General features: G+C 44.7%; 1 protein-coding gene across 4 annotated transcripts in view; it reads left to right on the top strand.

Moving 5' to 3' along the window:
* Positions 1-13,331, top strand: part of LOC117426598 (radial spoke head 14 homolog) — a 56,139-nt gene extending 42,808 nt beyond the window's left edge. For 3 of the 4 annotated variants that reach the window (XM_059032852.1, XM_059032854.1, XM_059032853.1), the window contains 3 exons: positions 11,075-11,300; positions 11,868-12,046; positions 12,982-13,331. In XM_059032852.1, the coding sequence (XP_058888835.1) occupies positions 11,075-11,300; positions 11,868-12,046; positions 12,982-13,220 (644 nt within the window). In that variant the 3' untranslated portion in view covers positions 13,221-13,331. The remainder of the gene's footprint in view (positions 1-11,074; positions 11,301-11,867; positions 12,047-12,981) is intronic. The other variant, XM_059032855.1, reaches the window with a different exon arrangement.
* Positions 13,332-13,783: the final 452 nt, after the last annotated feature.

Here is a 13,783-nt window from a genome sequence, read left to right as displayed (position 1 = left end):
TGTTTAAAAATCTTCTCAGGAAATATGCATACTATAAAACTATAAACACCCCATCACCCAGGAACAGAGCAAGCAATTATAAGGACAATTAATGAACACAGCACTGTATAAACAAAGCACAAGTCAAATAATTGAGGAGATCATTAACTGGAATATCTCATATGCCTTCCTACCTTTTGTGTGTTGGAGTACGAATTATGAAACGCATTTAACCCTTTACTGCCCTGGGTATGTTCCTATCCATGTTTAATGTTCTCAGTGTCAATTCTATCGGACACTGGGCAGCAGAGGGTTAAGATTTACAGCAAGGTGTCAATTCCTTTTACTGGATAGGTTTGATCCCGTCTGGGTTCCAGTCGTGGGCACCTGTTAACAATGTTATGGCAGGTGTTCCTCTTCACTTTACTGGTCCTATCACTGTTCCGCTGGCCTGCTTTCACACTGCCACTCAGCGCTGCTCATGTTCCCAGTGCCCCCTGGTAATACAAACAGAGAGAGAGACAACGGGCCCAGGTTTGGGATGGCTAGTCACCGGCTATCCGCTAGCTCATGTTCCTGTTGGAGACGAGCGTTGCCACGTTGCATGATCGATACAGTGTCTGCACTGCCATCTGTGCCACGGGAGAGCCAAAGCAATCATCTTGTCAGGCCTCAACATGAAGGCAGTGCAGATGGAACTGGGTTAGAGGCTTATCTGCAACAGCCTTGCTTGCTGGAGCCTGCTTGACTGCAGCGGTATTATATCAGAGAGAATGGAAGTCGCTCCAATCCCAAACAGCCCTCGTCCCTGTTTTCATTAATAAAACTGCAATATTCCAGCAAAGATGCTGTTTCTTTATTAAAACACACACGCACACACACGCACATACACATACGCACACACTCACACACACGCACAGTGTGAGCCAGGTTATTTTTCATGTATTTGAATCACTATCAGAACCTCAAGCTCTCTTGTGACTGAGCTTCATTTCTTTATACGGTAGTAGAAATTAAATGAGCAAAGCGAGATCTCCAAGGTCTCAGTAAAGGGTATAATTGCAGCCGCCTGTCGAAAAACAGTTGGAGCCCTTTCAGCACTTAGTGAGAGCAGTTCTGCACAGGCCACTTACAATTTAAGGCTTGCAGGAAAATATATAATGACTTGAACTGCTGTGCAATTGGAGTCTTAAATAATTGGCTCCCATGCACACACACATGCACACACACACACACACACACACACACACTCACGCACACACACACTCACGCACACACACACACACACACACACACACACACACTCTCACGCACACACACATTCACACGCACACACACACACAGTAATTCAATTTATTTGAGCTCCATCTGCACAACACTGCTATTCTAAAAAAGATACATCAATCTTTCATTGGTATGACTGTTAATAAACGCATTAGATACCCTGTGGTTTGCCGGTTGGGACTGCAGCAAGCTTAACAAAAATAGGCTGGACGGATTGTACATTCAGCAACAGCAGAATAAAACTACCAGCATCCTTAGGGCTCTGTCAAAACTTCCTCACCCTCCTCCTCCTCCTCATTCCAGCACAGATTGCAATATTATCCCTTCAAACTGCTCGCCGTTGACAGGCCTGAAATAAGAATCTGGGTTAGTTCAAAATAGAACACCTACTTCGCCTCCGATTATTAATATCATTGACATTTCCATTTTGAGCTCGGGGAGGGGGGGGGGGAGGGGGGTTCTGAAAAAGTTTCCACAAATTGTATTTCAGCGCAGCGCCTGGGAATTCCAGTAACAGAAATATAACAAAGTCATTCCAACACGCGTGAATTGGATTTAGCAGACTGCTACCTAGAACTGCTTTGTGAAGCTAGCCTCTGCAATCCACTTCATTCCTTTCCATGTTAATTCAGCAAGAGACCAAACAAGTCAACTGGACTAGACCCAAACTCTCTGCGCTAAGAATAACTTCTTATTTATTTTCTTCATGCCTGAATATTGCTTTGGAATTCAGCCCCCTCAAACTCCGTCTGAGTCTCAAAACAGCTGCTGACCTGAAATATTCAGGTTCTTATTTAGCAAGTGCAGTCAGTTTGAGGAATTTGGGGTTTGGTCTGTTTGTTTTGTTGCAATAAATCCATTATAAATTTTATTGCACTAACCACCATAGAGTAATCCTTGGCAGCGTTTTTGCAAGATTCAACCCTGTAGTCACAAGTCTGTTTCCTGCACGTCATACTGCAGCGTCACTGAAGATGCTTGCCTGTTTTAATCATTCAGAGTATGATACCTGCTGCTGTTTTTTTCATTTTTTTAAAATTTGGAACAGCCAGTTATTTTTCTTATTTTCTCCCCAATTTGAAATGTCCAATTATTTTTATTTCAACCCGGCTCACCGCTGCCACCCCCGCGCTGACTCAGGAGGGATGAAGATGGACACACGTGTCCCGTCAGCCGTCCGCTTCTTTACACTGTGCCATGAGATGAGGTTAAAAGCTCTAAAACCACAAATCAGACGAGCCCCGTCCTGTTACACATATTAAATAATGGGGTGCTGTATTCTTTGACTCAGTAAGATCAATAACCCACAGTTTCGTCACTTATCGATGTGATATGCACACACTGTATAGGCTTCAACAGTCCCTCACTTATCGTTGTTCACCCCTTACTTAGAATTACCTGACTGGGAAATGTAAGATTTTGAAAGGCTGTTTGGTTGTGTGCTGTACAAAGAGTCCCTGATGTTCCTCTGCTTTTCATTGTATAATATTGATTTCTCTTTGACTTTGCCAGATGCATTGCATTAGGGCTCATTTGAGTGTGCCTGCAGAGGCTTGTCAAAGCCTTCACAAGAGGCAGGATCATTGCCCCACGCTGTTATTGAAAGGCTTTCGCTTTGAGGAGAAAGACTGCTCCTAGCTTTGGATTCTTTTCATTATTTACCACTTCTTATAAGTAAGACAAACCGTACAGTATATCAATCTCTTTTCCTTATTGAATCCTCAGCATGCCCTGCAGGTCTATTCATTTTCTGTACCAGCGGAATGTGTTCCAGATCATTTATTCACACAAAAATTTTGAACTTAATGACAAACAGTAAGCACAAAGACCCTTTGTTGGCTGTAGGTGTGTGATACTGACCTGTGTGATTAGAAACGAAGGGGGACGTTGACAATGCTGTTTTCCCGAGAGTGTCATTAGAATATATGTTTTTGTGTTTCAAAGTAGAAAAACACCCATTGAAGAAACAAGGACTAGAGCTTGGGTCTGAGCAGTTAAAAAACGAAATGAAGACCATCCATTTCCAGCGCTTCCTGCTCTATGGTAAGCCACAGCATGGAAGTGTACAGTAATGCAGACGCTGCCCGTGATATGAAGTTGCTGCTGTCCCTCGAACAGCAGCGTTCTTCAAACTTTCCTGACGTCTGTCTGTCTGCGATTCATGACTCGCTAAGGTTTTCTGCTGATGCTTTAAGGGTTACTGGACCTGCGCTGTGAATGTACTGTATGGAATGGAAGTGTGGATGCTGGGCTCCCCGCTGGCCTTGAGTTTTGGTGTTCTGCCTCTTCAGCTGCTCTGGCTGACAGCAGAGTCATGGTGATGGATGCTTGGGGGTCAGCTCCAATCAAACAGCAACATCAATCAGGCGATTGGGAAGACGGCTCTGGAGCAGGGTCACACACGCACACTGCCCTGTACCAGCCGTTTGAAGGAGCTCTTAGATTCTCAGTAAGGGTTGGGGAGTGGTTGAAGGAGCTGTTAGACTCTCAGTAAGGGTTGTGGAGTGGTTGAAGGAGCTGTTAGACTCTCAGTAAGGATTGTGGAAAGTGTTTGAGCCCTTGGTAAGAGGTTGCTTTGTCGTACTTGAGCTTCTGTGATATTAGGACTTGTTCTAGCAAAGCCTGAAATGACTTGAACTGCAGTGCAATGGGTCTCTGCTGCTCTGTATAATATAGTGACGCAGTACTGTGGTTAAACTTTTCATATTGATAAGGCTGGGAATAAGTCAGTTTGTGTGAACAAGGATGAAATGTATCATGGGCTCAGGATTCCTTCATTGGAATTCAGTAGGTTTTATATTTAGGTTTATCACAGTTTGTTATTCAGCACTTGTTTCAAAAGCGGAGTGATAATTAAAAGTGTCGTCCCAGCCGGTGTCAGGTTTTGTTCACTGAAACCCCAGAAAGCGTAGAGCTGACGCTCTCCATTAGCTTCGGCTTTTAAATATTGTCAGTGTAACGACAGGGGAAATCTCCAGCGTGACTGTCAAGGCAGGGCTGTCGCTGTCTGTGTCTCTGAGCTCCCTCAGGTCAGGAACTGTCTTTTCATTTATCAGTTTCCAGTTCTCTGGTAGGTGGCAGTTATCATTTTCAGTGTTGCATGGGAGTCATAGACCACACTGTTTTTACAGGGGAGGAAGGGGTCACTAAGCCCTCCATGCCACTGGTACGCACTCAAGACGAAACCCCCTTTTTTTTCAAAGGTTCGATGTCCTCAGTTGAGGGCCAAGCTGAACTGGATAGTCTGAAGTGGCAGAGGGCTTGAATACGTTGTTTACCCATCTCAAGCAGTTTTAGATTGTTAACTGTGGATGCCAATCACAGCCACAGTGAAATACGCAAGTCATGCCTTCGCTGCATTCCAATGCATGAGACTGCAGGCCTTGATGACAGTCCAGTTTGTTCACATGCAGCCAGCACTAGGAGGTTAAGAATCTGTTGTGCAGTAGAAAAAAGGATCTCACTTTTTCTATTTTTTTTTTTAATGTTCTTGTACTGCACACCCATAAGAGGGCTGATATTTGCACCCAGGCAGCAATCTTGTTAAACACCAGTGTGTAAAACAGATAGTTATACCGATTGAGATAATACACATCTCCTCACTCAGCATTCCCCAGCCGACCACTCCTGGATGGGAAAACCACTGGAATGAAAGTTTTGCCTTGTTATTATTATTTATTATTATTATTTATTTCTTAGCAGACGCCCTTATCCAGGGCGACTTACAAATGTAAACAAATACATTCAGTGTAAGTCTTGCGGCACTATAACAGATAGCGACGCACCCTTGTCAGAACTGGAAGGGGTCCGCTCATCCTGTACACTGAATCACGTTAAGTTGGGACATCACAGGGATTGAATTCCTATCATTCACTTTGGCAGGCAAGGTTGAAATTATAAAAAGCTGCCTCTGAAGTCAAAGCTCCCCTCAGGGTTGCTGGATTGCATGGATACATTACTGGAATTTTTATGTTTCATTTTTCTTTCTGGAAAAAAATTATGACCGAGAAAGGCAAACAGCTTCACATGGCACTGCAAAATCTCTCCAGCTTTCCACTTCTGACATTCACTGGAATTTCTCTTAATATCCCTCGGAAAAAAGAAGGAAAGCAACCTTATTATTGCCATGGGTAGATTCAGCACAGCTGGCATTGTGTTGGCTCTTGTGATATTTGAATTTTCTGCAGACAAAATAAATCTGCTAGTCTGTCCCTTGCAAAAACTTTGGAGAATTTGCTTCAAATGAAGCTACTTTTCCATCCAGGTCTAATTTGGTCACTGGGATTCATGCCGTTCCCGTGGGAAATCTATTTCAGTAGCTGCCCATTCTTGTGTTGTGCAATAGCTTAAAACATAGCCAGCTACTAAATATAAAAATGAGGGGGCCTCATTCCGTGCGTCAATATTACCACTGAACGGATGTCTTTGTAGTTGTGGGATGCTGGTCCTACGTGCACTAGTGACACCACGTGAAACTCAAAACCAGGCCAATTACCCACACAAAAGCCTGCGGGCGATTGCAATTTGAGTAAAATGCAGCAGGCAGTCCATTAAAGTGGCGACACATGCTTTTGTTCAGATAATAGACTGCTCCTGATAACAAGGTGTGTTGCATTTCCTGACGGCCGTGAAGAGAGGCAGCTTTATCTGGGAACTGAGGAAGTGATTCAGTGTCTGAATGCAGATTACTGTACTGTCTATGAAACCTTTTAAAAGATTGTTACAGTATTCCCCAACCAGTTTCAATGAAAGTGATTGCATTGAGGCTGTGTCCTGCTGGGTGTGGACTCCCTTTGGGTATCATCACGCGACGCAGGGTTGGGAATGGAGCTGAAGGGATGAAGGGGACCTCACAGCGAAGTGTTTAATTCAGTATGAAGAGGTGAGGGGTGCGCTGTACTGAGAGGCTCTAATTGACATGCTGCAGACTGGGGGCTGACAGAACAGATCCTGAAAACAGCCCTTAACAGGGTCCTGCTTCGAGGAGACACGTTTCATTGCAAAGCCTCGAGTATCACAGTACACCTCGGCTCTGCTTGCTGTGATCTGTGGCACAGATGAAGAAGCATTGTCTGGAGCTCTGAGCACTGTGTTCGAGGCTTCAACCCTTTCTCTTCGATAATCAAGGAAACGCACAGTACGTTTCAGACACAATGCTTCGAGGAGATGTTTCTCTCGCACTTTTTATATTCAGTTTCTTTTAAAAGCTTGTGCCGTACCAAACTTTTCTTTTGGCCAAAAGTGCAGCATGTGCTCATTGAGACGAGCAGTGATTGATTGATTCTAGAATGAAGAGTGTTTCTTAATCATCGGAAGAGATGGATGGATGAATCGCTGGTTGGCTGCTGAGATTCTGAAGTGTAGCAGATTATTGATGTGGGCGTCTGGACATTCTGTTACCTAACGTGGCGGATTATTCAGGGACCACCTGGAGGTTGGAGAACAAACAGGGCCCCGGACCCCAAGTTTGGAACATCTGATGCACTCTCAGGGTAACACTTTAAGATACATGGCCCATTTTCTAAAGAAATGAGTTATTGTTAGTAAATTGTCAGAGTAATTCTAGGGTCATTATGCTGTGATTACACTATGTAACACAATTTTTGTTCCTGGGTAGTAAGTGTTATTTCCTAATTGCTTATGCCTCAAAAGTATAGAAAATGGCTATTATTCCCCACAAACTTTGCTTTTGTGACCAGGAGTGATATTTTGAAATTTACCTATTTCCAATGAGAAAACGGGCAAATTTGTGTCTTTTCGTTCACATAAAGTACATAAATGACTACAAAAGATTTAGAAGTGAGTAGTTTTTCGAGATTTACGATTATACTGTAAATCACTTTCACGAATCAGCCCCCAAATGTAGTCTTCCATCATGTTCTCGTTGACAGACAGTTCCCCTCACTCTCCCCGGAGTGCTTAAAAAAAATAAATAAATGCAACTGAAATATGGATGCATATGTGTCGATTTCCCCAGCTTTTATCTTTACTCTTCCTGGCAAGGAGGCTTTACCATTGTGTTTGTGTGCTGCCTGCCTGCCTGCTCATTAGTACATGCGTCCTTCTAAACATATTGAACAGACTCCATTAACCCGCATTGTCAGCTAGAGACTGAGCTGGACAGTGCTGTTAATCACCATGACAGAGCTCAGGCATGGGATACATATCTAACAGCACTGGTGTCCCTCCACAGAGACTGCTCTGCCGTGCCTGAGCAAGCTTTGGATTTTATGAGTCCAGAGTGCGAATGTGAGGCTAGTCCTCCCAGGGAAGCAGAACAGATTTGCTGATAATACCGGGAGATTTGCTGAATGACCTTTTTAATGTATGGATGAGTTTCAAGAGCAGGTTTGATTTGAGGCGCGGTGTGTTTGTTTTTTTTAATATATTCCTGTACTTTTATTGCAGTTGATGTTCCTGCTGCGCAGATTGAGAGCAGCGATTGCACTGTTATTGCTGTGCTGGGAAACTCGCAAAAGGCAGTGAATCCTTCGAAACCCAATATAAATAATATTAATAATACTAATAATAAACCAATGGTGTATTGTCTATCCTGTTCTGAAATGCCTGAATACACGGAGTAAAGCTAGAGCAGGGCACAGCTTCATCACGAGATTCGATGAGGCAATGCTCTTCAAGTGCCTCCTTGTAAGAACTCAAAGAAACAAAACTTGTAGAAACTGAAGAATATGTGTGCTTAGGAAGTAGCCTCATTAAAACCTTCATAATGGTGACGGGAGTTGTTTCCTGTATACAGCGAGTATGTTGATTATGCAATTCCCTTAGCCTTGTCTTGACTTCAAAGAGAAATTCTGTTTGGAACAATGATCCCATGTTAATATTGTGTTTGCTTCATCTTTAAATAATCTATCACATTACGCATTGTTACCGTACAGTCCAGTTGCTAGGATGGTGTGCAGATGATTTTTTTTATATAGTAGATTATAGTTGGAAACGCAGTTTCGTGCCGGTAGCTGCAGTAACATTGTGCCTTCTTTGTCCCACCTCTGTGTTCTAATGTATCACTTTTGCAGCAGCACAAGATTCTCTTCAAACTTCAAAAGTAGACTGTATTTCCTAAATGCTAAGGTGATGCATCATCTAATTAATATGCACGATTTGGCCTGGAATAATCGTCAGCCCGTATAGACAGTCTTTATTGGAAGGGGGTTAATATCCTCTGAGCTTCACAAATGGGAGTTGATGAAGTAATGCGTTGTAATTTATCAGAGTTTGTGAGGAGACTGGCCAGTTTCCTGTGAAGAGTTTTGAATGATCAGGATGGATGGTAATGTCAGTCAGATATCTAGTTAATGTTATCTGCCCCTGAATGATTGTTTCCATTAACCTGGTTCATCATGTTCAGTACAGGCATGAAACAGCATGAAAATAAAAAAACAAGAAACAAAAAGTACAGCTGATTCATCCCCTACAAAACTATATGGTATTGTATTGCATTGTATTGTATTGTATTGTATTGTATTGTATTGTATTGTATTGCTTTGCATTGCATTGCATTGTATTGTATTGTATTGTATTTTTGCACAGTATTTCTTCTTGTGGTTATATTATGTATATACCATAGTTTACCATGGCTTGCCATGTTTTCTTAATATGCTTTACCATACCTCTCTATAATTTACAATGCTTGCCTATGCTTTGCCATGCTCTCACTGTGCTTAATTACACTTTGCTGTGCTTTTGCTAAGGTAAACTTTCATAAGGGCGAGCTTCCAAGTTGAAATCTGCTGCAGTGTTACATTACACACAAATAACAAACTCCAAACTGAGAAGCAACTCCCCTAGCCGATCGACTGACCCCACCAAAGCGCATTCTAAGAAATAAAACCTGTTAAAGTCACCTCAAAGGCATTCATTACTGGAGCGCCCCTACTCCTGCCCTTGATGTTTTGCAGTGCAGGCAATGCACCCCAGCGAAGCCAGCACCTCCAGGCAATGCAAGCCAAGCAAGTGAAGAATTGATGCAATGATGACCTTTCAAAATTACACTAAACAAAAACCCTTTCATTTCAACTTTGAATTTCCAAGAACAGTGTCAATCCAATTTTATGGCCATAGGCAGATGAGCACTAGATAAGCTGGTTTGGACTGGATCCAGCAATCAGTACAACTCTTCTACTCATCTCTGCATCCCACAAAGAAGGTAAATGCGAAACCAGAAAACACAGTAACTGTAATATTATAAAGAAAGCGGACAGTTGAACAGGCAGTATATCATACTCAGTCTCTCGTCTGGACAGTCCAATAAACTGCTAAATCATGGCGGTCCTCTTGCAAATTCTTATTTGCTTTCCCTTTTCAAAATATAAATAAAAAAAACATGCATCCTGGTCCTTTAGGAAGTTTTAAACATCACAGAGGAAGAGAAGGAAACATCAGTATAAATTTGAAACGTCTCCCGCGAACTCATCTGAGAAACCCTAGCGGAAAGTGGTGTTTAATGTTTAAGTGGCGTTTCTGAATGAGAATTGGAGCGAGCGTTAGTAATTGGGCGTGCTTCGCTGCTCCTCCATCACCGTGACCTGCTTCCCAATCCAGTCCGCAGCACGCTGATCAGAAATAATCCTTGCAGGCATGCTGACATGCAGCTCGCGAGAGACTCAGGAAAGCGCTTGTGTGTGTGTGTGTGTTCATTTCTCATCGTTAAAAACAGCTCGCCTCTACAGGGAACTCCTTCTATATGCTACTACCTATACTGCGCTACCATGTTACTGTGTGTGTCAAATCTGGGGAAGAGTAAGCCCTAGTTAGACTATATACTCTCCATTTAACAGAAATGTAATAAAGCTGTTTCTTGCATCAAGGCGTCGTGGTTTGTAAAGGTCCTGTGAATGACACAGAAGGGTGTATATTAATGATCTGGAGCAGGCTGTGTAAACCACTTCACTGGTTCTGTCCCCTGCGTTCAGCTGCGGTATTGAATTAGCAGGACCCTCGTTAGACTAATGCTGACTTCCAGCTTGCACGTCATGTCGGGAGCGCAGGGCAGGGTGCTAGGTGTGCTGATGGCGTCTCCCGTTTCAGTGCAGTCTAACAGGAAGGTAGGGGCCCTGTTCGCTCACTCATTTCTCCCTCGGTCTCTCTCAGCACGAGCGCTCTGTACGCGTCTCTCTGTGTCAGTTCACAGGCTTGCAGTGTAATTACACAACAGTGGGAGAGCAGAGAAAGCTCTTCCTCTGAGAACATTTGCATACAGACAAAAACACAAGCGACGAGTCTGAATCCGTGTACAGATAAAAAATGCGTAGATAACAGACTGGCCCTGTGGCAATGTGGTGGCATCACAAGTTCTGTACTAAGGAGCTGTGCTAACACTAGGGCTGCTGTAATAGGATGAGTCACTGCTAGACTGGTACCACAGTGTGACCGCTATGCTGTGAAATAGCACACACAGTCACATCACATTCACTACCAGCAATCTTTCAGTCTGCAAAACATGAAGGCTTTGTATTAGCCATTGACTGTGCGAGCTGGAGCTGTTCCATGAAAATGCCAGGCACGGGATTTCTGTGTCAGGGGTCTATCCCAATACAGAGAAATGTTACCTCTCCTCCTCTCTCTCCTCTCTCCTCTCCTCTCCTCCTCTCTCTTCCTCTCTCCCCCTCTCTTCCTCTCCCCTCTCTCCCCTCTCTTCCTCTCTCCCCTCTCCCCTCTCTCCCCTCTCTTCCTCTCCCCTCTCTCCCCTCTCTTCCCCTCTCCCCTCTCTCCCCTCTCTCCCCTCTCTCCCCTCTCTCCCCTCTCCCCTCTCTCCCCTCTCTTCCTCTCTCCCCTCTCTCTTCTCCTCTCCCAGGCGCGGTGGGGTTGGTGGAGGCTGGGCTGATCCCCAGGCTGGTGTTCAAGCTGACCTCCGAGCTGGAGGAGATCCAGGAGCTCATCTTGGACACGCTGCACTTCTGCCTGTGCGTGGACGCCAGCGAAGCGCTGGCCAGCGAGGCGGTCAGCGTGCTGAAGGAGAAGCTGTCCCACCACTCCGCCTGCATCCGCAGCAAGGCAGCCCGAGCCCTCATGGACATCAGGTGAGAAATACATTGATCCCCTTCAGTCACTGCATGTGTAATTGTACCATGTTTCCTATCTATGGATCTATTTTATAATGCATATAGGGTTATTTATTTTTTCAAAGTTTTGGCACTCCATAAAGATTTTATTAACAAGCCGTGAAGCATTCTGTATACCACTGACCAAGTGCTTTGTGTGAGGGGAGTCAGCTGAGAGACACCAGGAGTCACATGTGTGCTGTTTGACATGATCCAGCACTCCCCCTACATGCATAGTTAGTACCGCCCCATGAAAGTGTGTGCCATGACGTTCTGCCCTTATTGAAACAAGAGACTCATAGAAATATCTAGATTTGGATTTTACTCCTGAATAAATAACATGATTTGTTTCTTAGCAGACGCTCTTATCCAGGGTGACTTACAGTTGTTACAAAATATCACAGTACAGATGAGAGCAGTTATGAAATACACTAAAGCCAGCAGTAAAAAGAGCGATTTCAAATAAGAAATAATAAATACAGTAATGAATTCCGTTTGAGAGTGCTGAGAGCCGCTGCCCTGTATATTCACCCCCGCTCTTCACAGCCTGGGCGTGCAGGTTTGTAACCTGAAACACACTCTTCCTAGCATGCCCCTGGAAGGGAAGAACAAGCTCTGTGAGGAGGAGGTCATTCCCATCCTGGTGAATCTCCTGGGAGACCCCAGTCCCGAGGTGGCAGCCAGCGCAGCGGGAGCCCTGATGAGCGCCACTGTCACCACACCAGGTAGGACTGGAGAAGCAGAGAGCAATCCCTTCATCTGCTATTCAATCAGCCCTGCTCCCTGCCCTGACCCTCACATCTGCTATTCAATCAGCCCTGCTCCCTGCCCTGACCCTCACATCTGCTATTCAATCAGCCCTGCTCTCTGCCCTGACCCTCACATCTGCTATTCAATCAGCCCTGCTCCCTGCCCTGACCCTCACATCTGCTATTCAATCAGCCCTGCTCCCTGCCCTGACCCTCACATCTGCTATTGAATCAGCCCTGCTCCCTGCCCTGACCCTCACATCTGCTATTCAATTATTATTATTATTATTATTATTATTATTTCTTTATTTCTTAGCAGCTCTGCTCCCTGCCCTGACCCTCATATCTGCTATTCAATCAGCCCTGCTCCCTGCCCTGACCCTCATATCTGCTATTCAATCAGCCCTGCTCCCAGCCTAGACCCTCACATCTATGCAGCCCTGTATTGCTAGCACACACATCTTTTCACTTAGAGGTGTTTTTCTATGCTTCTTGCTTTTTAAAGTTTTCTCAATCCATATTTTATCTTGCAGAGATTGAATTAAGACTCCTATTGCAGAGCAGTTTCACCCGTTCCAGATCACTACAAGCTCGATTAGTTCCACTGTATAGGTAACAAGCCCAGGTGCTTCTTAATAAACGCATAGTAAAAGCAGGAATGGATCAAACTGCAAAGCAGTGGGAGTCTTATTTCCATCCCTGTATTACTAATTATAATAGGGTTTTGTGAAAAATCAATACGTTTAATTAAGTGTTGTCAAGCCAGTGGTCCATTCCATGTTTTACCAGGAGCTTAATTAACCAGTAAGAATGGGTAGCTCAGGTGTGGCTTATTAAGATCCCAGTGAAACCTGGGATGGCTCTGCAGTGGAAGTTTCCCACCCCTCACCCTCACTTTGTTCTGGTTTCAGGTAAGTACGCTGCCCTGAACGCAGACGCCCTCCCCCCTCTGCTGGGGTTGGTGAGGAGCCCCCAGACGAACGTGTGCCTCAACGCCGTCAAAGCCATCACCGTGCTGGCAGAGGCCCCCGAGGGCCGCAAGGAGCTGCTCAAACACCTGGACCTGCTGGAGGACCTGCGGGGCCACGATAGTGAGGTCACGAGGAGGGCAGCGGAGACCGCCATGCGAGTCATCACCTGGAAACCCTGATGGACGTGCAGGGCTCCGAGACGCACCGCTCACTCCACACCACTGACAGCATGAAACACTGAATCATCTGTACTCCCCCAGTTCGTTAAGAAATAAAACCAGTTCCCAGCTCTGTGTGTTTCTTCTTCCCTAAGGAGTGAACAGCGGTGCTGCTGCACATGCATGATTCTAACAGGGTCAGCTCAGAGATGTGCAAATCTATAGAAGTCTCTTCTTCAGATTAGAGATTAAACAGGAGCTCCTAAATGATTCTCTGAAACTTCCCTGCAGGATTTCGCTGCCCTGGTTTTCCTCACAGCTGCTACATCAGAGCTTGTAGACCCTTCCTGCAGATTGCCAGCTGAATTGGGGCAACGATGTGGAGCAATTTCTACTCGGCGCGCTTTCTTTGCAATATTAAATGTCTTGTGGGTCAATGCAGGCCTGTAAAGGGCTCTAAGCAATAAGCAGAGTGGCCAAGCATGACAGATTTCTATTTGTTCAACACGTGTGTTTTCAAACATTCGATGTTCGTTAAGGTACTGCAGTGTTTTTTTTTTCTTTTTTTGGTCACACTCCAGGTT

Source organism: Acipenser ruthenus, chromosome 11 (genome assembly GCF_902713425.1).
Source record: "Acipenser ruthenus chromosome 11, fAciRut3.2 maternal haplotype, whole genome shotgun sequence".
In the NCBI taxonomy this organism is placed as follows: Eukaryota; Metazoa; Chordata; class Actinopteri; order Acipenseriformes; family Acipenseridae; genus Acipenser; species Acipenser ruthenus.
The sequence above is the reverse complement of the archived record's forward strand: the minus strand, read 5'-3'. Positions and strand labels throughout refer to the sequence as shown.